Source organism: Dysidea avara, chromosome 12 (assembly GCF_963678975.1).
Source record: "Dysidea avara chromosome 12, odDysAvar1.4, whole genome shotgun sequence".
Lineage (NCBI taxonomy): Eukaryota > Metazoa > Porifera > Demospongiae > Dictyoceratida > Dysideidae > Dysidea > Dysidea avara.
The window spans coordinates 2,472,341-2,500,030 of record NC_089283.1 but is presented as its reverse complement, the minus strand read 5'-3'; the positions used below and the strand labels follow the sequence as shown (position 1 = coordinate 2,500,030).

At 38.1% G+C, this 27,690-nt stretch overlaps 4 protein-coding genes across 5 annotated transcripts; 2 read left to right on the top strand and 2 right to left on the bottom strand.

Moving 5' to 3' along the window:
* Positions 1-2,194, bottom strand: LOC136241606 (mitochondrial fission 1 protein-like). The gene is made up of 5 exons (XM_066032843.1): positions 2,055-2,194; positions 1,874-2,006; positions 373-443; positions 219-324; positions 1-172 (listed from the first exon to the last, which is right to left on the bottom strand). Exons 1-5 carry the CDS (start codon positions 2,109-2,111, stop codon positions 75-77), a joined length of 465 nt encoding a protein of 154 aa, XP_065888915.1. The 5' UTR covers positions 2,112-2,194; the 3' UTR covers positions 1-74.
* LOC136241607 (transcription initiation factor TFIID subunit 12-like) lies at positions 2,072-10,641 on the top strand. 2 transcript variants are annotated; one of them, XM_066032845.1, is made up of 7 exons: positions 2,072-2,207; positions 2,256-2,378; positions 2,428-2,505; positions 10,133-10,247; positions 10,303-10,388; positions 10,447-10,498; positions 10,548-10,641. In XM_066032845.1, the coding sequence occupies exons 1-6, from the start codon at positions 2,187-2,189 to the stop codon at positions 10,477-10,479; spliced, it is 456 nt and encodes a 151-aa protein (XP_065888917.1). In that variant the 5' UTR covers positions 2,072-2,186; the 3' UTR covers positions 10,480-10,498; positions 10,548-10,641. The 2 variants fall into 2 exon arrangements, with proteins under 2 accessions (XP_065888917.1, XP_065888916.1); XM_066032844.1 differs by having other exon boundaries at positions 2,073-2,207; positions 10,447-10,641.
* On the bottom strand, positions 10,567-13,576 carry LOC136241602 (uncharacterized). The gene is made up of 3 exons (XM_066032838.1): positions 13,389-13,576; positions 12,018-12,509; positions 10,567-11,613 (listed from the first exon to the last, which is right to left on the bottom strand). The coding sequence occupies exons 1-3, from the start codon at positions 13,480-13,482 to the stop codon at positions 10,637-10,639; spliced, it is 1,563 nt and encodes a 520-aa protein (XP_065888910.1). The 5' UTR covers positions 13,483-13,576; the 3' UTR covers positions 10,567-10,636.
* LOC136241603 (uncharacterized) lies at positions 13,572-27,660 on the top strand. Its single transcript, XM_066032839.1, has 12 exons — positions 13,572-13,810; positions 21,042-21,196; positions 25,313-25,470; positions 25,676-25,833; positions 25,907-26,029; positions 26,510-26,615; positions 26,672-26,824; positions 26,869-27,077; positions 27,136-27,203; positions 27,247-27,312; positions 27,407-27,453; positions 27,508-27,660. The coding sequence occupies exons 1-12, from the start codon at positions 13,615-13,617 to the stop codon at positions 27,563-27,565; spliced, it is 1,497 nt and encodes a 498-aa protein (XP_065888911.1). The 5' UTR covers positions 13,572-13,614; the 3' UTR covers positions 27,566-27,660.
* The last annotated feature ends 30 nt before the right edge of the window (positions 27,661-27,690 follow it).

The window sequence follows — 27,690 nt, the reverse complement described above, 5'->3', positions numbered from 1 at the left end:
AAAATGGTGAAGGATTTTAATATGGATTATACATGAGCATTATTTACAATATTGTGGAGATTAAAAATGACAAATTATTTGAAAATTCTGCTGATAACGAATCCAGCCAATGCAGTTGCACCCACTGCAACAGCTGTAGCTCCTCCCACCACAGCCAAACCAATCATACTATCTATAAGGCAATTCAAAGCACCAGTAGCTCACACACAATACCCAACCTCGGTCTTGTTTTTGCTTTATCAACTGTTTCAACTCCTTCGCTTGACTATTGTTCGGCTCCATAGTTAGGGTTGTGTCGATGTATTTCATGGCTTCACTGTATTCCTGCACAGTAAATACATCACATCACCATGGTTACCACACGTATAGTACCTGTAACCGATAATATCCTAACGCTACGAGGTACACGTAGTCTCTCTTATCACCAGCTGACTTGCATAATTCTACAAGAGAAGGGTACAATATTATAGCAATAAATGTGACCATCTCAGCAAAAACACGACTTGTTCACACACAAGCATGCATTTTGAGAAAAAAAGAATTCATAAAATTATGCATGCTACAAAGAAAAATATACAAGTTTTTATCAGGTCATTACTCAGAGAAGGAAGCTTCAAATCGATTAAAACTATACACCATCTTATTTGCCTGCTCATGGAGAGTTCCAAAATCTTTTACAATGCGGTAAATGCAAACAAGATTGTTGTCATTTCTTCAATTAAACTGCCTTCATACCAATATGCTTAAGTGACTACAGGGCTAAAATGATACCTTGGTTGATTTGCTAATCCACAGTGAACATTTTAAGCCAAATTCCAAGGTTGTAGACTAATGCAAACGGAAGTTATGGCTGCAAATGCAAGCACCTGTAGTTTATTTTTAAGTATAGTCACTGTACAAATTGATTTTATTACTGTCTAGCACTATAATTCCAAAACTACTTACCACAGAAGGCTGAAACTTTGAGGTGATCCATTCGTAGATAATGCTAAGAAAGAAAAAGAAAAACAAAAGGAAGTTGTGTGAACAAGTCAGTTTTTGTTGACACAGTCACAAATAATACCAAAAGCTCATGACAAATTTTACTGTGAACTCTGCACTATAGCCTCTGTGATTGTCTGATGTAATCATCCAACAAAACACATACTATGCCAAGCAACCCACTCACAACCCATTTTTATATAGAGTGGACCCCTAAAAGGGTGGGACTCAAGTCAGTGACCTGGTCTAGAAGCAAAACCTAGTAGCTACTTAAATTCTTATATTTTCTTGCTGAGCTACTGGTACAGTATCAATAAATAAATAAATAAAAGCACCCTTTGATTCACTAAGCTCAAGGGATCCATGACAACTCAGTCAGGAACTAAGTTACTGCCATTAGCCACACCACCTAGCCTGGCTCACCCCCCTTTGCTTTTAGAGGAAGAATCTGGTGACCATAGCATATGGTACTTGTGTTACTACCACCATGGTGGTAGAGCCAATCAAATCGCAGTATCCATTTAACAAGTATTTGATGTAAACCGTGTGGTTTGTGTCATGAACAACACAATAACCATTGCAACCAAATTTGGAATAGTTGGAAAACAGCTGATACTCTCTGAGCAAGACCGCGAATACCCACCATAAAGACCTAGTTTCATGAATTCTTCGTCAAAGTACAAACAGGTAATAATATATCTCACGCGCAATTGAAACCACTTGAATTCTGGTCACACAAGTACCGTACACTACAGTCACCAGACCCTTACTCTATGCGAAGGGGTGGGCGCTGTCAGACTACCACACCTCCGTGGTAGGTATATGGTGTTACCTCGGGTGTTACCCACCACAAGAACATTGGCAACGCCACATTCTACACGTACAAACTCACCTTGCATCATAGTTATCCCTTTCCTCACATCGCTGGAATATTGGCTCTTTATCAGGTGCCACGCGTAAGCGAATTTTGTATTATCTGTAAGGGTGTTGTTACGTACTTGCTTCAAATAGTTTCTCTCGCAAGCCTGCACCATTGTAAAGCACTCTAGCATTATTCATCGCAACGATCCTACCTGTAAATCTTCCAGAGGTACTGTGTCTCCAATAACTGCCGCTTCAAACTCGTTCATACTTACGCCGGTTAATGCACAAGTGTGTTCTAAATAATGCCCACTAAATAACAAAAGGTCACGTGCACTCGTGTAATGATGGAACTCAAGAAAGAGGTAAATGGAATCGTACATGTTAGTCGTGTAGTGAGGTACTGTTTGAAGGTGACCGAGCACCAACCGATGGATATGATGCCTACAATTAATTTGATGAGCCAGGACATGTTTAAGCGGGCCCCGGTTAGTAGCGGCCCCACCACCATGTTAACGCCCCCACAACCACCCAAGGTAGTGTCGTATGAGGTGATATACCCCCAGTGATTCACATGACTATCAGGTGCTCAACAAGAAGCGGCTTCATGAGCTAGTAGAAGAAGTTGATCCAACACAACTTGTTGATGAGGATGTGGAAGAGGTGAATGAAGTGTACTGCTTACATGCCTTGCCACAGACACCCCGTTCACACTAACTTCTAATCCAGATACATCATGGCATGGTGTGAAATATATTGGGAGTGTGAATCATTTAGGCAGTACTAAGCCCGGCATGACCAGACAAGGTGGCCTGAGTTAACAGGTTCATATCAAAACATATGTAAACTATGGGATTTGTAAAATCAAGCATTTTCAGGTGGTCATCATTAAAAGTTTGGGTTAAACCCTTAAAATTTAAAAATTATGCATTAATATATATACTTATACAATGGGCACGAGTGCTCTGCCTGATATAAACACACAAGCTTGAGGACTGTCAGGCCCAAAGGCAAGTGTGTTTATACAGGCAGAGCACAAGTGCACGTTGTAAAGTTGTTCATGTACCACTCACCTAATAGGTGGGGAGAGTCTCACAAGACAGCTGCAACTCTTATAAAGGCCAGGTTTCTAACATTGATTGTGGGTGACAGAGCCAAACATTGCAGTGACATTCCCTCTACAGTACCGCAGCCACCCGAGATATTGAAAGCTAGTACGCTATGGGTTATATCCAACTCTCATCATGTAGTGTTCAGCATACATGATCACTCAATCGCCTGTAATAATTCTCTCAAGCAAAAAAAAGCAGCTAATAATAGACAGTTAAGTAAACAAAACCTAACTAAACAATACTAGTCTAATTCTTACTATCCATACTGGCTAAACTCAAATCTGGTGGCAATGACAAAAACTGGTTGCCACAGTCGAATGTAATGGTGAGCACTATTTAGAATGTAATAGTTTTATTGAGTCATTGCCAAAGTGGACTACAGTTTTATCTGGGTTCAGATGGCACATGGCACCAGACTAGTAAGGTGCATAAGTACGTTTTTATATATGTACACCTTGTTGAACAAGACCAGAGTACTTCAACCCTTTAGCTATATTCCCGTCTACTATGTGTATGCATATACAGCTATATATATATTGCATCTACTATAACACTTATGTCATTCTGTGCCTCTCTATATGCATTCATGTGATCTATGATGCTGGTGGTGAAACAAGGAATAAAGAGATATTGTTCCTGTATTTTTGATCTAGGGGGCAAGATAGAGTTTCCTAGACAGCTCCTACACTCAGTATCTAAAGTAATCTCATGAAGAAACAATATAGTGTAACTGTGATGGGTTACCAGTGCCATATAGCCTAAATATTTTGAGGGGCAAAATTTTCGAGGTTGAACAATGTTGATGATTGGTTTATATGTCTTATGGTTTAAGACAAATGTACAGGAAATAAGGAGCCTAGATACAGGGTACCAAGAAGTTTTAAAGCAGCTGGAGCCCTGGAAAGGCAAGCACGCACACACACACACACACACACACACACACACACACACACACACACACACACACACACACACACACACACACACACAAGAAACAAGAAACAAAGTACACACATACATCAATTGTAATTAGTTTAACAGATCTGTCAGATCTCACGGTTCTGAGAAGCGTGAGCATTGAAAATTCTGTATGAGCAGGATATTGCAATTCTGGCAGCTTGATCAAACAATGACTTAACAGCTCTGGATGGCAACTTGCATACCCCCCCGGTACGAGATACGTTGGTCAGTGTCGCAGGTATAAAATGTCCTAAGTAACCAATCTCAATTGTAACAAGCTGGGCATAGTACATTGAAGGCCCAATAATAATGAGTGATGTACTTTTCTGCTGTTAGCAGCTGACAGATGATTTAAATTTTTTGCAGATTTGCTAACATGAATCCCTGAAAATATATGGTATTGTTAAAGGGCGTAGCCAAGGTGGGTACACCCCTTTTCACAGACTGAAATTTTAACAATTAAAATATCACACCAAACTTACTGTCCTGGAGCTCTCTGATTGCTGCTTGCAGCTCTACAAAACCGCACTCGGTGCATTATAAGTTATAATGCACTCGCTGCTGTCTTCAACAGTGCCATATACAAATTATGGCACTGGCAGTGCCTTTGAACTGTCCACGCAGTGTGGTACATATAAATCTAATATCTGTTTGATATATTTTTCAAAATCTCAGCTTGGTAAACAGGCTGATCGTAAAATCTTATCATTCCTTGTCATTCATTGTCCAATGCAAAATACATGTATTTTACACTACATACAAAAACACTAATTTACAACCTTTAACTCACAAAATCTCTGCAGCACACCATACAACAAAAAAAAGCCCTTGAATTTTCTCTATCCAATTCCGGCCATTGTGAAAATGTTGCCATAGCAACAGTTTTTTTTTTTTTTTACTGCTGACATAATATGTGCCCTAATTATCTCAGTGGGAAAATCCCTATTTTCAAGTTGTTATGCTCAACCAAATTTGCTAAATTTGGTATCATTCTATGCAGTGAAGGATGCTTAATAAGACTCCAACCATACATGTTGTTAAACAGTTTAGGTTACAGAGATATGTTGAAAAACAAGTGTTTTTATGGGCATTCTGAACATTACAATTTCGTTGTACAAGGCTCCTTTTTAGCTTCCCCTTCATTACTACACAAAGAACTTACACATGAATTGAATCGCCTTTCATCAAGGAATCTGATAAACCAAACATCATGTCTGTCAAACACAATACGCAAAATTTATGGCACCTTGTGAAAAGCATTGGTACCTGTCCTACATGCAGGACCATCTCCATTAAACATTTTAATGCCAGGAAGAGGGACCAAGCATTAAACACCAGCACTCTAAGTAGTGTGCATGGTGATGTCACTTTTTTAAAAGCATGAGGTTTCCTTATGCCATCCTGCTGAAATTGATGATGCAAAACGTTGTTTGTGGTTTTGACAGGAATGTAGTTCAATTATTCAGTGTGTCTTCCCTACCAGTGACTTCAACATGTTTGTAAAGAATAAACAAAAGCATTGGTACCTGCTTTACATGCAGGGCAACTAATGTGACAATAATATTGGGAACAAAGCTTAAATCTTAGTGTCCTATATTTGCTGTGTAGCATGCATGTCGATAGTACTTTAAAGTACATGATCCTTATGCCATTTTAAAGTACAAATAGTGAAATAATGAGCATGCAGGGTTAATTAGTTAAATTGCATAGCGATCCAAGACAATTGTATATACAGTATACCTACATCACAAGTGGCATACACATGGTACAGTTTCAGTTTCTACATGATGTTTACCTTAAGTGTGAAAGAAACTTTTACCTACTCTAATACAACACACTGGACCAACACACAGATGGACAAATATGTTGGCAATTCGCCTGCTCTATCCCAAAAGTGCTATAAGAGTCCCTATGATGTAAGCTTGCTGCTTAAGAGTTTGTAGATGGACACTTGCATGGAACAGATAGAACAACACCAGTGCCTTATCGCCCTATAAAGAGCAAACAAAAGCACATATTGATTTGCTATTTAAACTGCCCTAGAGTTGCCAGATGATGAGCATTTAATTTTGCTAAAGTCCTGCATTGATACATGCTTTACATGCCAAGGTACGATTAGCTAAAAGTCATGTTTTAAAAAGGTGTGCACAAATAGGTACTGAGTAGAAAGAAAAAAATCTGCCAACACGTGGATTCTAACCTACGACCTCCTACACACTAGTCAGGCGTTCTATCACTTGAACAGTATGTGCTGTGGTTTTAAAGGAATGATGCTCAAGTTCTCTCTACACCTTGGCCTTCTACGCACTGTAGAGAATGAACGGAAGTATGCGTGATAACAATCTTAAGAGTAGCCAGATGATGAGTGCTTCATTATCAGCACAGATTGCGTCGATTCACGTCAAGTTTGGTGAGTAAACCAGATGGACGGCTTTTAAGCTTTTTATATATAGATCTGAGCTGACCAGCCTGGAATGTGTTCATGTCTGGGCCACTTATCAAAACTTCTGTAAGGTATTCTGGATTTCTGAATAGGTTATGCCCGTTTACAGTAATAATTTCTGACAGCAAGTATTTCTATGCTCACCAAGTATTCTACAGCACAGCCATGCTTCCAGTAGACTCCTTATTTTGCTAATTTTGATTTTCAAGTATTTAAACTGGTATTTCTTGATACTTTTAAATAGGCAATAAGACCACTTTTCCAGACATATAATGGGTGGGAGAGTGTCTATGTTATGAAAAAAAATGAGCCCGTAAAGTAACCATCATAACTTTGTTTCCTCTCATAAACCTGACCACTGTTGATTAGATTTAACATGTTACAGTGGATCTTCACTAATCTGATCAGCTCTGTTCTCAAGTTGACAAAAGTCTGTTCAGATTAGTTAATTTGTTCGGAGTAGTGAACCCATTGATTATAATAAGTACATATACAGAACCCAGTTCAAATATTTTAATAGAACAAACGCTTGTTTCCAAAAATTCCCTAATAGAACAGTCATTTCTACTGTTCAGATTACTGGAGTTTGGATTAGCAAGGATCCACTGTACTAGTTCAAAGTGAATAGTCAGCATGGCTGAAACTCAATCTAGACATGTCAGCAAAACTGTTGAGGCAGGAGATGGCCACCTTGATGAAATCTTGAACGTGCGAGGCTGATATTCATTATGACCCAGAATACAGCGCATATGGGAACTGCGAGGCAGCATCAATGTTGCTGGTGTTCTTGTTTTCCAGGTTAGCTGTCTGTGTCTTTCTTTGTACCAAGTTCCTCTGTGCGATGTGTCATACTTTCTCGAGTACACTTTTCTTAACTAGTGAAATTGCAGAGCTCTAAATTAGATCATTCACAGCTACAAAGGTAATATAGAGCCACCACTGAGATTACAACTAACTATAATACAAGTTAATAATGATTGTACTTTATTTCTGTACAACCACATAACAGTACTTAAGTAACAATATAAGTAGGACTGAAACAATCATGAATTCAAAATGGAGTACTCTCTAGTGTTAAGGATCAAGTACTCACTAATACTAACTACTCGTAGTCATATTATGTGACATATTTTATACCAGACCATAAGGAGTAACCTTTTTTCAAGTAACTAAAGTTAATTTTCCTGACAAAGTGCAATAAATTGATAAATTCTACAACTTTAATCTCCACGGCCTTTCTTGATGACAAACAAATCACATGAGCTGGGCCATGTGATCACAACAAGTACCAGTATTTTACTATCCGAGTACCAAAATTCTTAACGAGTGCCCAAACATTTGTAATATTTGTTTTAGCCTTAATAATAAGCTCACCACGCTTTGGGTTAGTTATAATTAGTAAGCAAAATTAGTGTACACAAGGGGCATTGACTTAAACGAAAACGTCTATGAGATGATGTGCCAAAATGGCTGCTGGAATTAGTTTTTAAACTGTGGTCACTCTATGTCCCTCTGCCCTTACCGAGGTATCGTATAGCTTATTAAGCAAAATGAGGTTAGCCAGATTCGTGATAAACTTTAAAATTTTTACCAGTTTTTACTGATACAAATAAGCTCATATGTAATACTACTATTTCATGAATAATTTTTCATATGAAGACATTTACTATTTGCTGAATCATTGTAATAAAAATTAACCTGTGCAGCCAAGTCAAATCACATGTAGTTGGAGTGAGAGCATGTCCATTTTAGTCACGTGCGTGGACAAAAATGCAGCGGTTCATGAAACTTTCAATAGCTTTTAACCAATTCGTGAAAATAAAAATCATTGTAAAAAGAAACCCCGCATACCGTATCAATACAACCAGGAAGTAATTTTCAAAGCCCTGAGGGCAGACAACTATGTCCTATGGCTTCCATGAATAAAATTATGTACTAGTTAAAGAACTGCTGTAGTGCTATTAATATAATAGCATGAAAAAAGTGGCCAAAGACAAATATATTTGCTGAGTGCTACAGTATATTTCAATTCGAGACCACTCATTTAGTGCTACATTTTTCAAGTAGCACAAGCGAGGTAGCACTTTAACAATTTCCAAGTTCGAGCTGGAGCTCAAGTGAAACATGCGCAAATCTATTCAAGACTCACCAAGCTAGGGATCATGGAGGTTTGGGAATTTCTGGGCAAAAATATCACCCAAAACCAGCTTCACAATACCCTCCTGGTGCCTTGGCAGTACAACCAACCCTCACTATGACCCTAAATGCTTCCAATAGATTGCTACAAATTCAAAAAAAAGTGTTAATGCAATTTTCTACTAACTGAATTTTGGCCTCACCATTTAGCATAAGGTAATGCCCTAGGTATCATGTTACACAAGTAGAATGACATAAATTGCGTAGCCATAGGATGGATGCTTTAAAAGTTACAGCGGTTTGTGCAAGACACACTAACTTATTAATTCCAGTTTTCTGGACTATGCAGGTTTAAGGTTTAAACAACACGCCAAAGTTTTGTCTGATTTCCTTCTGTTAGAATCGTTCTTCCTGCACATCTGGTCTGGAATCTGAGGTATTTATCAGGGTTATTGCACAATTAATCACATGGCCCCATAACACCCAATGCAAAATGTAGGGAAATTTGCTACACCAGGTTTTTTGATTGCACCAAAATTTCTATGAACTGGTCTTCTAGTATCATTGTGATCACAGAAATTTCCTAGCAAAAATGAAGTGGATGGTACATACTAAATAATGTCATTTTTAAAATCCTTTTACAATAACAAATGCATTGGAAATACCCAAACCAGCTGGCAATTTTGCCATCAACAAATTGCAAATGTCTGCAAACTCCTTCATATGTTTGGTGTTAGCCTAAAAAGTATTTGACACTACCAAGAGCAAGTAATTGGGGGAGAGAGAATGTTGTACTAGGCTATAAGCTGTGAAAAATGAGCCCATAAAATCCTATGGCATTGTTAAATGACCTGGGTGATTTGTGGTGACTAATTATACTTGTCCTATATCTTTGGGTCATACAACTCATTATCACCCTTGCTGAGGACATTCAAATATAACAGTGACCATTATAAGTGCAGTGGGTAACACTTTGTACATGTGCACTTACAAGCGAGAAACTAAAGCTACTAAGCTTTTAACAAAGCTGAGATAGCAGCATGCATGGTATAGTGTGTGTGTGTGTGTAAAATGGCAATACCATCTCCCGCATGAAATGTTTTGTTTTTTTGATAGCTTAGTACAGTGAAATAAAAAAGTCTGCCGATCAAGTTGGTACCTGGTCTGGGATTATTTTCTGCATTGAGCATTAGACTAGAATTTTAAGTAGTGTAGTCTATTGCCCAATGACTACAGCCTTTATCTTCTTGCTGGCACCTAGTGGGATAATAAATGGTACCTCACTTAGTGCTCATCTCTGTACAAGTCCACCTCACCTTTAACAGGTCCTTTGTATGTACTTTATGACCTTACCACCTCATTGTCGAGGTCATCCCATGTGCACATAACAATCTGATTGTACAATTAGAGTATTGTACCCAGTCTGACAAAACCAGTGCCTTATTGTCCTTTCCAGATATCCAAGTTTGGTAACTCACAGCTTCCTTTGTCTTTATTAAATCTATTTTAACTTTGCACTCTACAGTTTCAGGGTGCTACCTTATTTGTTAGACTATACGACTAGTGTTGTCAGACTGGGTCACTGTGTGTGTGATGTTGCACTATCATAGCATACATCATATCTCTGTCGTCATCACAGGTGCTACTGCAAATAGCTGATGACTTTATTGAGTCAGTGGTAACTGCTTCCTGCCAGTTAGCCAAGCACAGAAAGTCAAACACCCTCGAAGCGAAGGATGTACAACTTCACCTAGGTATCGTCATAACCTATAATACTATCTTATATAATCCTCTCCTCTTGTTGTGTAGAACGTAACTGGAACATGTGGATACCGGGATTTGGAACGGAGGAACAAATACACAAGAAATCATGTGCAACTGAAGCTGAAAAACAAGTAAACAGCTCGCAATGGTTGTGTAACAATATTATTAGTGTTTTTGTGTATCGTTCAGAGACTGGCAATGATTAAGAAGACCAAGAAATGATGTTAATAGTTTGGTGCAGGTGATTTATGAGTAATCAATCGACTCAGCTTCCAATCTGTATATACTAGGTCATTATATCACCATAAATTATTTATAAAAATATTATTTGTATTTCTACTGCATTATTACACTGTACAATACATGATAAAAATTTAAATCATACGGCTGTGTCTATGTGGGTGTGTTCATCACTAGTAGCTGCATCAAGGTCGTGCCGATGACCAGGTTTAAACAGTCGTAGCTCAATAGGTTTGTGGTGTGGTGCGATCATCTCTCTTTCCCAGAGGCCGGCCTCAAACAGTAAAGCACCGATTACTATTAGATATGCTCCCATCATCAGGATTTGAAAACAGCCAATCACATCGCGATGTATGGATAGGGCAGCCTCTTGAGAAGCCATAAGATATATTGACACTCCTACAACAATGATTCCGATGACTGCAAACCAAATTCCCCATAGTCGGGATGGCCTGAGACGAAGTAGAATTTTAACAACACCAAAAGCTTGACCAAAAAACCCAACCATTGCTAGGTAAAAGGCAAATGATTCTGCTAGACTGGCAATGGGGTTATTATCGACACCAAACCTCAAGAAAGTGTAACAATGAATGAAAGAAAATCGAGCCAAAGTAGCGTTATCTGCACAATCAACATATCTCCAATCACCATTATCTCGTACAAAACAATCGAAATGTAAGTCTTCCATACATTCACGAGTGTTCACTTGTTCTACAATTGTTCTGTTCATGAAATAAGAAGTGGTTACTCCAAATGACAAACCGATAATAATGACAAAGTAAATGGTCGCACGAGAAAACTCAACCAATGAAGTGCAGGATGATCTCTTCTGTGTTGGTCTCTTACGGATTAAGAAATAAAATGTGTTCTTGATGGACCAGTATTCGTTATCACTAGCAATGACTAGTTCTACTGATGGTAACACAGTGTGTACTGCCTTACGAGCATCAATCCTGCCCAGTGTGACATAGTCGATCACAACAGCAAATAATACGATCCCAACATACAGCAGTAGAGGACACACCAGACCAACTATCACTTCAACTACTATGTACGGCCAAATGACATTCTCATCTCCAAAACCAAAATCATATGATAGGGTAATCCCCCATATCACTACAAAACAGAAAGCAACAATAAAGACAGCTGTATAAACACTACTGTATTTACCATTCAGAGCATTGAATTTTTATGTAAAGCCCTGGAAGTGATTGTCAAATAAAATACATTTTGAACAGTGACACAGTTTTCTCACTCTGATAAGTATGTGTAGCATGTCACCTGAGGTATAAGGGGGATTTACATTGCTTGATAGCTGGATAATTTAGCACACAGTGACCTGTTTTGTTTACACATATCTTCTCTTGTTGATAGACTAGGCCACAGAAGCTTATCAGCTCCTCATTCTTACATTTTTATTTTCCCCATTGAAAATGTTTTATAAAAATGTTAACCCAGCAAAAGGTCCCTCCAAAATACATACTATGGTAAAAGATTACAATCCCTAATTAGTTACTCACATGCCATTAAACCCATTAAGAAGAACAGTGCTGATAGTAGCAATAATATGAACATGGTTGGTGACAGTGGTCGCAAGTGGTCACTGGATAATGGCTTAATCATGTCACCATCAACATAATCAAACAGGTAGACAGTGTCATCACTATGATCAGTCTCATCATCCTCCATCATCATGAACACTGTGTCTGGCTCATCCGCCTGCTGCTCTGAAATACTGGCTGGCTGCATGCCAACTGTGGCTGCATCACTAGGATGTAATGGACGTACGCGTTTCATCTCCACTCTAGTTCCCAAAGGTGGTAGATTTCTTCGCTTCTTTGCCATCTTCTCAGAGTTCTCAATCTTGTGTACTTCATTGAACCACAAAATTGACTGGTGGAATATGACAGTGAATGTGATGGCTAGAAGGGCAGCTTCTCCAGTGGCTACTGCTTGTATAATGATCGACGTTGTCTCTTCATCGATTGTAGCATATGCTATCCCAACACCCACTAGAAGGGAGAATGGCATAGTTAACAATAGGTGAGTAATGTAGTGTAGTAATTGGAAAATTACATTAATTTTAGGACTTTATCACTACAATGACTTGTCCCACAGGAAGAAACATCACCTTAAAAGTTATAGCTATAATATTCCCAGTATGTTTTTCACTACTTAGCCAACTTGAAAATTTAACTAATTTTGAGGCAGTCGCACTATTCCGCAGCCTTAGGGTGAATTGCTGCAGACATAAAAGTAGAATTGACTCAATCCTAATGCAGACTCCATATTTTCCTTCAAGAAGTCCTCTGCCTGGTGATAGTTAATACTGCCCATGATCATAGATAAATTCATGTATACTGCTACCATCTACTGTAAGGTTATAGCTAGCTAGCATTGGAATCTGATGCAATGCAGGGATTTAGTTCATATTGATATAACTTGAAAGAGTGTTCATAATCGGTAATATTCAGCATTATTAAATAATGCATGTCTGAGTGGCTGCAAGGCCATGCATGGTGGGTGGCTAGCCACCCCATTCACCCCCTCTGCATGGATCAGTCCCTGAATACTATGCAAACATACACAGCCGACAGGTGTTTCTTAACTGATATGAATATTGTGTGCAACCATAACATACGGATTGGATTTTTTACTGATTAAGGAAACCCTTCATGTGATACAGGCTGTAGCTAGGTAACTTTTCTAGGGTGGTGAACCATTGCCATATATGGTAAGCATTCAATTCTCAATTCAATTAATCAAGCCAGTGATTACGTGATGATTTAGTTAATGTCTAATACGTTTGTACTATCACAGATCGTGTACGATTGATAATGTTATGTTCACACACAACACGACCAGTAGATAATCAACGCCACAGTACTTACCAGTTACCACCTCTAGACCGACACATACCATAAAGAAAATTACGGCTACTGCAAGTCGCACAATGTAGGACCGCCTCAGTTTCTCGAAGTCCATCTGAACAGTTAATTCGTGAAGTGCCTCCAAATGTGTTCGGGCAATCGAGTAAACAAAAACTCCGGCCCGCCCATTCACAAATAAAATAGATTACGGACTAAGACACGGGTTATCACGTGACAGGTTGAGATAATGAAGCTACTTGCAGTAGTTCTACTGGTCACGCTTGCAGTAGCTGCTCAAGCTCAGACTCCAAACGGTAACATCGCTGATGTTAGCAATTTCAAGGCGTTGAGGAGCTGGGGAGACTCTACCCTCTACCAAATAGAGGCGACCACCAACTACGCTGTCAACCCGTACCTTATCCACCTGGTCGGGACAAGATACGGTGAGAAAATTTCATTAAAAATTGTGATGGTTGGTTATATATATTATATATATATATTTATGATTGTAAAACTCACAAATTTGAGTATAAAAACAACGAAGTGTATATTTAGCCTGTACCGGTTTGCAAACACTAACGGCTATTGTGCCGGCACTAGTAGGTTGCCCCGAGCATTCAACTTTAGGGCACGCGTCTAGTAGGTTGCCCCGAGCATTCAACTTTAGGGGATGCGAAAAGTAGTTCCTTAGCGTTAGGGGTAGGCTAGGGTTCAGCTAGGGTTCAGCTTTGGTTTCTTCTTCACTCTTGTTATATATAGAAGTCACTTCAGTCGGATGTTTATAAAGTAGAAACTAAATAATATGACTAGCTGCAGCACCGGTGGTATAATCGTTACAAACATTGCTTATGAGTACGGATGCCCGGGTTCGAACCCTCGCTTAGACAACTTTTTTTTTTTCGCTTTCTTAGGTTTTTTGTACAAGTTTTTTTTTAATGCACGTAACATTCTAAGTATTATACCCTCCACTGCCGGCAAAATAGCCGGCAAAACAGTGTAACCGGTACCGGCTCTATATAACCTGCCAAAAACAATCTCTTTAGATTATTAATTACTGTTTTTCATTGAATGTGTCAGTGTTGATTGAAGAATACTATCAAAATCATTTAGGGAAAAAATATCATTGATTGGTAGTTGATTCCATAGGGTAATTTAATTGATCTTGGGTAAAAACTAAATTTGTATGCATCAACAGTAGCAGATGGTTTGATGAATTTATCCTGGTTTCCTCGTAAACATCTTGTAGAATGTACAATATAACTGGGGATAGGAAGCTCTACTAGGTGATTGACAATCTTGTAGAACATCAAGAGACGAAGCCTTGTATGGTGGTACACTATGGATTTTAACTTTAGTGAATTTAGGATATGTGATATACTACTTAATCTGCGGTATTCTGACACAATAAAACGAGCAGCACGCTTCTGAACAGCTTCTAGTTTATTGATGTAGTATTGCGTGTGTGGGGACCAAACTGTCGCAGCATAGTTTAAAATTGGTAGAACAATTATCTTGTAGGCATCTAGCTTAATTAATTAACTCTTTGGTGACTGTGTTTCAGATTTCTTCATAAGAATGCTAAAGTGTTATTAGCTTTTTGGCAAACAGTGTCCACATGATGGTTGAATGTAAGCTTGCTATCAAAATTGATACCCAAGTATTTAGCATTTACAACAGGATTCAGTTTTTTGCCATGGAGGGTGTATTCCATAATGTAAGGATTATCTAATCCAAAACAGCCAAGCTGTAAAAAAAGTGTGCGGCCCTCAGAAAGGCTATGGTGAAAAAAGATGTGAAATCCAAGGTGGCGGCCAAGAAATGGCTGTGATGGTAGGTTAATGGTAAAATTTTAATAACGACAATTCAGGTGAATTTTTGTGCCGCTTCACAAAATTTACCTAAATTGTCATTATTAAAATTTTTACCATTAACCTACCATCACAGCCATTTCTTGGCCGCCACCTTGGATTTCACATCTTTTTTCACCATAGCCTTTCTGAGGGCCGCACACTTTTTTTACAGCTTGGCTGTTTTGGATTAGATTTCATTTCTTTTTGTATTTGTATACCCCAAAGCCGGCCTATGGCCAGCTTTGGGACTTTTTAAACCTATGTTTTTTTCTTTACTACAGGAAGAAGAAAAGATGAAGTAGATGTACTTTAAATATTTTATCAGTAAATGTACAAATTATATATACTGTATAATACATATGTGACCGGATTTGCGAAAAGGGGTCTTCCACACACATCCAATTTGCCAACTTTGACAATCGATAACTTCAAATTGGAAAGAGCTATTGCCTTGAATTTTGGACAGTGGTGAGCACCACTATAGCTGAATACGTGGTGAAATTTTCAGGTTAATATGTTACCTGAACACTGAGTTATGGTCTCCAACGGTTACGGAATTGGATGTGTGTGGAAGACCCCTTTTTGCAAATCCGGTCACATAATATTATATTGATTACAGAAATCTCCATGGTGGTTTCTTTGTAACTGAACACTCTACAAGGTTACTTCTTCTAATTGCTCTCTCTACAGGGTGAATTGTTTGTAGCTGAACGATCTACAAGGTAACTTCTTCTAGCTGATCTCTCTACAGGGTGATGTGTTTGTAGCTGAATTCTGTATAGGTGATTTGTTTGCAGCTGAGCTCTTTACAGAATGGTTTCTTTGTAGCTGAACTCTCTAAAAGGTAACTTCTTCTAACTGATCTTTCTACAGGGCAATTTGTTTGTGGCAAAATTTTCTACAGGGTGATTTGTTTGTACCTGAACTATCTACATGATGGTTTCTTTGTAGCTGAACTCTCTACAACGTAACTTCTTCTAGCTGATCTCTCTACAGGACAATTTGTTTGTACCTGAACTCTCACATGATTGCTTCTTTGAAGCTGAACTCTCTACAAGGTGATTTCTACTAGCTGATCTTTCTACAGGGTGATTTGTTTGTAGCAGAACTCTCTACAAGGAAACTTCTTCTAGCTGATCTCTCTACAGGGAGATTTGTTTGTAGCTGAACTCTCTATACATGATTTGTTTGCGGCTGAATTCTCTACATGATGGTTTCTTTGTAGCTGAACTCTCTACAAGGTAACTTCTTCTAGCTGATCTCTTTACAGGGTGAATTGTTTGTAGCTGAACGATCTACAAGGTAACTTCTTCTAACTGATCTCTCTACAGGGTGATTTGTCTGTAGCTGAACTCTCTACAAGGAAACCTCTTTTAACTGAGCTCTGTACAGGGTGAATTGTTTGTAGCTGAACTATCTACAAGGTAACTTCTTCTAGCTGATCTCTCTACAGGATGATTTGTTTGTAGCTGAACTATCTACAAGGTAACTTCTTCTAGCTGATCTCTCTACAGGGTGATTTGTTTGTAGCTGAATTCTGTATAGGTGATTTGTTTGCAGCTGAGCTCTTTACAGAATGGTTTCTTTGTAGCTGAACCCTCTACAAGGTAACTTCTTCTAGCTGATGTATCTACAGGGTCACTAGTTTGTAGCTGAATTTTCTACATGGTGGTTTCTTTGTAACTGAACTATCTATAAGGTGACATCTTCTAGCTGATCTTTCAACAGGGTGATTTGTTTGTAACTGAACTCTCTACAAGAAAACTTCTTCTAACTGATGTCTGAACAGGGTGAATTGTTTGTAGCTGAACTCTCTACAGGGTGATTTGTTTGTAGCTGATCTCTATACAAGTTACTTATTTCTAACTGATCTCTGAATTCTGTTCAGGGTGACTGCTCTATTAGAATGACTGCTCTATTAGAGTATCTCGATCTCGCACTTGCTACACCAAGTTGGATTTCGTGTTATAACTCTGTGGCTTTAAGTCTGATTTTTCTACACCATTGAAGAGCCTTTCTAAGATGATAACTCCATCTGTACAGCGATTTTCAAAGCATTACCCCAAGTGGTTTATCTGGTAGGCGTGGCAAGCATAATTATACAACCAAGTACTAAGAATAATACGAAACGCGGTTAAAATTACGTCATAAATAAATAAATAGTTAAATAAATAAATAATTAAATAATTAATAAGTAATGTTTGAGAAAACTACGAGGCCTAGAGACATGAACTAACCGGGGATAGATTCGCCTGTGAATGAAGGCACAAACGTATAATCATCGCTCCTGTTTGTGCTGATGACTTGGCCATACGTGTAATTCTATATAACGCCCAGTACCACACCCTTGCTTAATTACTTACATATTGCAGGAGAGCCAGAAGCCACTTGTGTAAACAAGAAGATTACAAGTAAGTTTTTATGTTTGTAACATCTCAAGTCTCCATGCCAGCTGCCAGTGGATTCATTCACGTAAATAAACAATACAAGAAAACATTAAACTGACATATGCCACGCTCTTTACAATAAGCTTACAGTTACATATAAAATACAAGTAAACAATTTTGTCTTGTGCAGCTGGTATGGCGAACTTTCTTTGTGTTGGTGTCAGGCAATTCAATGCGTGCTTAATCTTTTTTGCCTTCACCTGGCGTAGCTACTATAGGCTCTAGTGGCTTGGCTGTCTTCCTTTATCTGGTTCATCTGACTTGCATACTCCTACAGCATTGTGTAGCTATCTCCTGCAAGTTGTGTATGCATAACTATAGTGTGTCACCCATCACTGTGCCATTGCTACATCACTGATGAACCTTACTTAGCTCTAGTTGGTGTTGATATGCATTGCTGTATATTGGCTAATAATTTTTATCTGCATGGTGATGTTGCCTATAATGTATTGCTGCATACAATACTGCAATAATGTATAGTTCTCTCCTGTATGTTTTGTATACATATACTTTGTACACATCACTGTGCCATTACCACACCAATGATGTACTGGCACTTAGCTACTGGTGGCCTTTAGTTACGATGCCACTATTGTGTTATATCTGTCACTACTGTGACATATTGAGTTGATTTGGAGATAATGCATTCACCACCTAATAGCCTCACCGGGGGGGCTGTCACGTTGTTGTATGTACTTGGTTGTATGTGACGCGGTCCTAGTAATAATAATAATAATAATAAAAATAAAAAAAATAAATAAAAAAATAGCTAATCTCGATTGCGTAATTGTTACACACTGTTGATTTTTTTGCTGTATCTTCCTGGTTTTTAGCTCGATTTCTTTCAAACCACAAAAGGTTTGAGGTTCAATAGTTAACCTATTCACCCACCGATTTTCAGCTTCTTCCCATACGCGGTTTACCCTGTAGGCGTGACAACATATTGGTATTATTTTTCGTGCATAATCGCTCATAACTCTTAGTCTGTTTATGGTATTCCAGCCAAAGTTGGTACAGAGATGCGCCTTTATACCTCCCTTCTGTGTGCCAAATTTCAAGGCAATCGGATAACGAGTTCGCGTTTTATAGCAGTTTTTGTAAATGTGCGAAAAGAGGAAGAAAAATAAGAAGAATAAAAAAAAACGAAGAAACTAAGCCAATTTTTGAAGTCGCATATCTCAGGAATGCCTGAAGCGATTTCGCTCAAATTTGGAATGTGGAGTACTGAAGTTGGAGGGAATGTACACAGCAAAATTTGTCTTGTTTCATCAAGGCAGCACAGAGCTACGGAGGTGCGAAAATTGCGTTTTCTTTCTTCCTGTCAATATACTCAAGGGGTTGTGTGTCTTGATGTTTTAATGTGATTGTTAATATCATGCATTTCTCTATATTGAATTTCATCCCCCAAGGTCGATTGATTAATATCCTTTAAATATTTTATACACAAGCCACACCCCAATTCCACCTGTCCTTGCAAAAGCCATGACATCGACACAATCTTCAAAAAATGTGACTAAGCTATAGCATTAGTTTCTCTAGGCAAACTATTTTATTTAGACTTTTCAGAAAGTATGAGGTGGGCTTTCAGTTTCCGGCGCACTATAAAGATCGATCATACCAGTTTTGCTATGCTTTAGATCTGCTACATTACTTAGCTACACCTATAAGTACAGTTAAGCCTAAGATGATATAGCCAGCATACTGATATTGGAGTACACTAATAGCATGGTACAGTGACAGTATACGTACTGCTAACCATGGTATGAGTAAATGATTTTTCAGCGGCATTCAGCTTCAGGGGAGAATTTCTCATGTTAAGTTAATACATACTGCTAAATGTGATCTGCTGAGTGAAAACCCAACTAGTTTCCATGATTTTAATTTGCTTTTTAGATAAGTTTTATTGATACATCATGCTACAAAATAATTGTACGCAAGTTTTAATGCAGTGAAAGAAAATTTAAAATATCTAAACACCACTGTCTGTACCTTGCAGCAAACACGACTTAACATTGTGATCACTTTCAGCTGGTTTCTGCAGTGAGCCAGAGGTGGCCAATTCAAATTTTGCAACATACCTGTGACACTTGTGTGTGAAGAATAATTATTATACACAAACTTAGCACAGCGTCTTTGAACTGATTCAATAGCTAAGATGTCCTTTTGTGTATAAGGGTCATGCATATTCTAGGATTGGTTTAATAAGTGACTTGTAACAACTCACTTTGATAGAAATTGGACAGCTATGAAGGTTACGTTGTAACAACCCTTTGATACTGTTAGCTTTGTTAGTTATTTGTCTAATGTGTTCAGACCAGGACAATAGTAAGACCTAGATACTTGGTGTGTGTCACCTTCTGCACAACAGTGTCGTACAAAGTGTAATGGTAAAGAATAGGCTTTTTCTTGTGTGTTATTATGATGAATTCACATTGCTGAACATTAAATGTCATTTTCCATTTATTTTCCCATCTTTCCAAAATATTTAGGTCCTTCTGAAGTTGGTACCTGTGAGAAGGCTTAAGGCCTGTGAAACAGGGAGTCAGAAACATGCATGTACGTACCTAAAACGTGAAGAATGCAGAAAACCAGTGCTAGTGATGACTTGTTCCCCAGCAACATACAGTCTAGGCATGTGCCAAAGGAGCCAAGCTCGAACAACCTTCTTGCTTGATAGGCAGGGCATGGGTGGGTCCAACAACTGTACCTTGATGAATGTCCCAGTTCATGTGGAACACAATGACAGAAGTTCTAACGCCATAGCTTGTTGTACTCATGACTTATGATTGATTAAAAGAGTGCTTGTTAGCTATTTGTTTTCCATATAGGTACTGTACAAATTGATTGTTTTGTTCTTTCAAAAGTACTCACCAGATAAGGCTGAAACGTAAACAGCCTATTGGATTTCCCCTCTAGATAAAAAAAAAGTCATAAAATTCGAAACTAGCACTAGTTGGGTTTTCCTCAAATACCACTTGTGTGTACCTAATTAGCTCTGTTTAAGAGAATAGCTATGACTGCTCTATTAGAATATATTGATCTTTAGAAGGCCTCAAAAATGGGACTTTGGCCTCCTTTGCTATACCTATGCATAATTTCATAACTATATGCTATGCAGCAGCTATTGTGAAACAGCATCTTACACACAAATCACATGATGAAATAATGTAAAACTTTGAAATACCATGCAGGCTAATAGCTCACATGACTCAGAAAGCAAATTTCTTAGTCTTCTTTTGCTAGTTACTAACTTTAAAAGGTGCTGGGTGGCTGTATTCAACTTCTAATGGTACAAAAATTCTTGATGCAGTGAAGATAATAACAGTACAGGTTGGGGTGATAACCTGATAATTTACATGACGTATGTTTTATTGCAGACATGGGCTATGCCTATGGCCACCTGCTGGTAGATGAGATAAGGGACAATTATTACAGCTTACTCTACTCATTGTTGGGTGGTAAAACTGTGGAGAATGAGATTACCATTGAAGTGTTGGGACTAGCTCTGGACTGGCAGTGGAAAAATTACCTGGTAGGTGTCTGTCACACAAAGTGCAAGTGAACTATTCATAGAACAACACCATATATAGTTACAGCTATTACCTTCATGCTCGTTATAATGATGGGCACACAGACCATTCTCAGTTGTATCCTGCAATAGCTACTAGTGCTGGAGCTTATAATCTGATAAGAGTTTGGTGCAAAGCTAACCTGTTGCACATGCAAGAGTATAACAATAATATTACTACTGCATGTTTGCAAATAGGAGTATAGTCAGGGGGTGGGGAGTCTATAATTTAATGATCTGAATTGTACTGCCGTTATGATTTAAAATGTACTATGCATGTGACTGGATATATGAAAACCAAAATAATAGCACGATTCTCAATTTACATTCATCACAATGGCTACAATATGTACGTATCGCGTATATAGCTGTAAATCATTGCAAAATTTCTTAAGTTTCGAATTGAAGGAAGGTTGCAACAGCAAAAACCTGGGTATCATCATATTCACCATTGCAAGGGGAAATTTAATTTTAAAATGTTTCTTTACAGCTATACCAATGGAAACTTGAAATACATTTTAAGTGTTTTTTTTTCCTGCATGCTGTTTTGTGGCGAGAGAAGATTAGACAATACAAGAGTATAATTATACGCAGTTCAAAACAAATTATGAAGCAACGGTTTAACTACACGTCCATTTGTAATATATAATGGGGGACTCCCCCTATTAATATAGCTACTCTTGTTACTGTATGACAAGAAATTGTGATGAAAAGAAAGGTTGACGAATCCAAAAAAAGCATTGGTGAATTAAATATTGACAAATATCACTACTTTTAGGTGCATTTATGGACACTTGAAAAATTAAAATTTGACTGATTCGTCAGATTTGCCCCAACTTTTTCTTTCATCAAAATTTCCTGTCATACAGTATAGCATAGGACTATTTTACTTAAGCATCTGTAATATTATTTTTCCAATGCATATCATTTTACATTCTGTTGTTTGCCTCCAATTGTTCTCAGCATGCGATGTGAAATTTTTGCATAGGAATTGCTTTGGCTATGTACATAGTAGAAATATATAAAAATGATCCAAGGGTTTTTGCAGATCCAATAAGGACCATAGTAGATGTAGCTGTATAATTATCTCATATGCCTTCTATCAGTCCAATCGTATCTATTGTCACTGAAACTGTTGTAATTATCAGATGGTTAGTAATTCTGTTGATTCCTTCCAGCTCAGAAGTTACTAACCACTCCAAACTTGTAGCTGTATGCATCAACTACGCATTGACATGATTAAGTACTGTAAACCAGGAATACATGTGCTTATAACTAACTTATTACCTGTAAAATATATGCAGTGTTGAGAGTAACGCGTTACTTATGTAACGCATTATGTAATATTATTACTTTTGTGGTAACTAAATAATATAACAAAATACGCTATAAAAACAGGTAATATAACTCAAGTTACTTTACTTACAAATGTAATGCATTACCTAAGTAATATAGTTACTGTAACGAATCTAATATTACGACTACAAGTAACGAAGTTACGAATCTTGTTAGTAATCACTGAGTAACGTCTAGCCACAACGAAGTAATGAAGCCTATTGAATGAAGCTTATTCACCAGCTTCTTACTTATAACCATGATTTGCACATTGTCCAACGACGCAATCATGTTACGTGATAATCACACGTGACAACTTAAGGCTGCGGACACAAAGTAATATAATATGTAATATTATTACAGTTACTTTATTTTATGGGTAATATGTAACTGTAACTAAATAGTTCAGTTGCAAGTAATATGTAATATGTAACTAGTTACTTTTAAAAAGTAACTTGCCCAACACTGAATATATGTGACTGAATTTGACAAAACTAGGCTTCCACATACATCCAGTTCTTCAACTTTAACCGCTTGCAACTTGACCAGTCAGTATGGTATCAAGACACACGGTAGTGTGTCGTGCGGCCCAAGAAGCCGGCGCGTAACACCCGTGAGTATATTGACGGGAAGAAAGAAAACGCAATTTTCGCACCTCCGTAGCTCTGTGCTTCCTTGATGAAACAAGACGATTTTTGCTGTGGACATGCCCTCCAACTGCAGCACTCCACATTCCAAATTTGAGCGAAATCGCTTCGCGCATCCCCGAGATATGCGACTTCAAAAATTGGCTCAGTTTCTTCGTTTTTTTCTTCTTATTTTTCTTTTTCTTGTCGCACACTTACACAAACTGCTATAAAACTCGAACGCCATATCCGATTGTCTTGACATTTGGCACACAGAAGGGGGATATAAAGGCGCATCTCGGTTCCAACTTTGGCTTGAATACGATAAACAGGCAAAGAGTGATGAGCGATTATTCACGAAAAATAACACCAATATGTTGTCACGCCTACAGGGTAAACCGCGTATGGGAAGAAGCTGAAAATCGGTGGGTGAATAGGTTAACTATTGAACCTCAAACCTTTTGTGGTTTGAAAGAAATCGAGCTAAAAACCAGGAAGATACAACGAAAAAACCAACAGTGTGTAACAATTACGCAATCGAGATCAGCTAATAAAAAACGACTGCTTGCCACGCCTACCAGATAAACCGCTTGGGGTAATGCTTTGAAAATCGTTGTACAGATGGAGTAATCATCTTAGAAAGGCTCATCAATGGTGTAGAAGAATCAGACTTAAAGCCACGGAGTTATAACACGAAATCCAACTTGGTGCAGCAAGTGCGAGATCGAGATACTCTAATAGAGCAGTCATCCTAATAGAGCAGTCAACCTAATAGAGCAGTCACCCTGAAGAGAATTCAAGAGATCAGCTAGAAATAAGAAACCTGTATAGAGATCAGCTACACACAAGTCACCCTGTAGAGAGATCAGCTAGAAGAAGTTACCTTGTAGGGAGTTCATGCAACTATGGAAAGAGATAGTTCAGCTAGAAAAAATCACCTTGTAGAGTTCAGCTACAAAGAAACCACCATGTAGAGAGTTCAGCTACAAACAAATCGCCCTGTGGAGAGATCAATAGAAGAAGTTACCTTGCAGAGAGTTCAGCTACAAAGAAACCATCATGTAGAGAGTTCAGCTACAAACAAATCTCCCTGTAGAGAGATTAGCTAGAAGAAGTTACCTTGTAGAGAGTAGTTCAGCTACAAAGAAACCATCATGTAGAGAGTTCAGCTACAAACAAATCTCCCTGTAGAGAGATCAGCTAGAAGAAGTTACCTTGTAGATAGCTCAGCTACAAACAAATCTCCCTGTGGAGAGATCAGCTAGAAGAAATTACCTTGTAGAGAGTTCAGCTACAAAGAAACCATCATGTGGAGAGTTCAGCTGCAAAGAAATCACCACTGCCCAAATTTCAAGGCAATAGCTCTTTCCAATCTGAAGTTATCAATTGTCAAAGTTGGCAAATTGGATGTGTGTGGAAGGCCCCTTTTCGCAAATCCGGTCACATATGTATTATATATATATAATTTGTACATTTACTGATAAAATATTTAAAGTAGCTACATCTACTTCATCTTTTCTTCTTCGTGTAGTAAAGAAAAAAAAACATAGGTTAAAAAAGTCCCAAAGCTGGCCATAGGCCGGCTTTGCATGGGGTATACAAATACAAAAAGAAATGAAATCTAATCCAAAACAGCCAAGCTGTAAAAAAAGTGTGCGGCCCTCAGAAAGGCTATGGTGAAAAAAAATGTGAAATCCAAGGTGGCGGCCAAGAAATGGCTGTGATGGTAGGTTAATGGTAAAAATTTTAATAACGACAATTCAGGTGAATTTTTGTGAAGCGCTTGGATTTCACATCTTTTTTTACCATAGCCTTTCTGAGGGCCGCACACTTTTTTTACAGCTTGGCTGTTTTGGATTAGATTGACCTTATGTTTATATAATTGTTGCTAGCTAGTTTGTTATAAGCAGTGAAAGTGGTTGGTACTAGTGTGATTGGTGCCGAACTTTTAATTTTGTGAGATTAGTTTTTGCCAAAAAAAAAGTTACCCTCTATAATGTAGGATGAATCCACCATGAAAATTTGTTACTATACTAAAAATCATTATTAAACTCATTAGAGTACTAAAATACCAAACATTTAGCAGGTAGTTAACTGGTTATTATTGTTTACTTTTTAGTCAATTGAGGTGACACCTCAGTTTATGATGGAGTTACAGGGATTAGAGTATGGAGCTAGAGACAAGGGGTGTACCCAGTGTGGACAGTACGTGACCAGAGCTATTGTTCTTGCTAATGCACCCGGTGACCTGAAAGATTTCATCTATATCTTATTGAGGTAATTGTACTATGTAAAGTATCACTTAAAGTTTTGTGTTTTAAATCTGCATATTTGTGTGCAAACAAGTGAAGTGAGTGTGCTGTATTTTTTGAGGTAAATCAATTCCAAGTGTGTTTACAAACACATCAGACCAAGCCAATGTAACTCCTTTTTTCTTGTTCTTTAACATAATGCCCAAATGACAAGCAATATTATCTTTTAGAGAGTTCAATTCCACGGTGGCTGAATTGCTTCCTGAACGATCACCTAAAGTTGAACCAGCAAAGGGGCTGCAATGTTCCATGTTTGCAGTTTGGGGTAAGAGAACAGCTAATGGACAACTCTTCTCTGGTAGAAATCTTGACTGGAACAAAGACACTGGTGAGTGACTACAAAATAACAGTATTTTTACTATAATTATGTGATTAGTTTAGCAAGTATGGTCTTGTTGCAGGTATCAACAAATACAAGATGGTGGTGGTGAATGTACCTAAAGACTCATCCTTCTCCTCAGTTTCCATTGGGTTTGCCGCTCTTTATGGCACCATTGCTGGAATGAGCTCACAGGGACTGACAGGTATAATATATTCACTCAATATTTAGGTATGTCTCGTCTCTTTGGATGAAGAGTTTATTGAGTCAAACTATTGATGACCATGCAAGGACAAGTGTTGTTGGAGACATTGAACTGGGAGCATTCTCATGCATCACCACGAACACACCCCTGCAATTGTAATGCCTGGGAAAAAATTCTCCTTTGATAAATCAATGAATTTTTGTTAAATAGCTTATATCTGCTATATATAATAAATGTTTTGTTTTGGGTGGAAGCCAGGTTTTGCTTACTGCTTAAAATTTTCAAGTTGATATAACTCATTCTTAATATGCATGCTGCTGATATAGATCAGTCATTACCAATGCCAACCACATGTCAAAAATATACAGCAAAGTTTACTATTATAACAACTATTTATCATTGTACCATAGTACATCAGCTTACTATGTCTTTACCAGCATGTGTATGTAGCGTATTAACTGTCTGTATCATTGTTTATAGTGCATGAGGCAAACTTGGAAGAGAATGAAATTAGCTTTAGTGGATTTCCGTGGACATTACGACTTCGCTACATTATGGAGAATGCTAAAAACATTGATCAAGCAAAGTAAATCCTTGTTACCAATGGATCATCCCATACAACATATAATACTGCTGTTATAGAGAATTGTGGGAGGCTACTAACAACACAGTTGGCTTCAATCACATGGTAGCTAGTGGTCCTGATGCTGAGAACTACACCGAAGGACAAACTGTAGCTCTAGCTATGGAGACCATGTATGGATACACCGCCTACTTTGCTGACAATGATGAAAGGTCAGTACATCACAACATACTCAACTACATTGATGGATACACAGGGAGGCAGATGCACTGTACCCTAATAATGCCAATGGGGCACATATTGGGTTCCCTCTCAAGGAGGCAGTGTGGAGGACCAATCATGGGTATGACCCTGTAATAAGGGAACACTATGAGTGGAGCCAGAGCCCTACATCCTGGTCCATGCAGCGATACATGTTCTTGCATGAAGCATTTGTTTATTATGATTCACAAAACACACTGATTGGTGAGTATTTTGACATATGTAACAGTATCGTAGTTAATTCATTATTGCTGGCATCCAGATTATCAGGAGGCAGTTAATATCACTTCAATAGCTGGAGATAAAGGAAAACATGCATACTCTTGTGAAGTAAGTGATACCTACACTACTACACTACCCTACTGCACTATAGGACAACACTGATGGGTCCAATGTAATCAGTGTAACATTCCAGCCACACACATCCAAGTCCATTCTGGTAAGTTACTTCCTTGAGTGTTGCAGTATGTTTCTTAACTTTTGAATAATTGTAAGCAGCATTATGTATAAGATGATATGTTATCATAATATAGTATGCTGCGTGGGAGAGTGGTTCAGGAGACAAGTGGAGACCAGGAGTGTAAGTGATGTGGTGGTTACACGTGACCCTTATATAATTTCTTATCACTTACAGATGCTCTACTTACATCAAGTTAGAGATGACAGATTGGTTTAGTAAGCCTGGCTGGTAACTCTTAACGCTTTCTTTGAGTACGTATGTTGTGTCTGAATAACAGCTGAATTGCTTATTGTACAAAAGAATACAAGAAATTATATATTTCAAATACACCTTTTCTATTTTCAGTATAAAATAGCT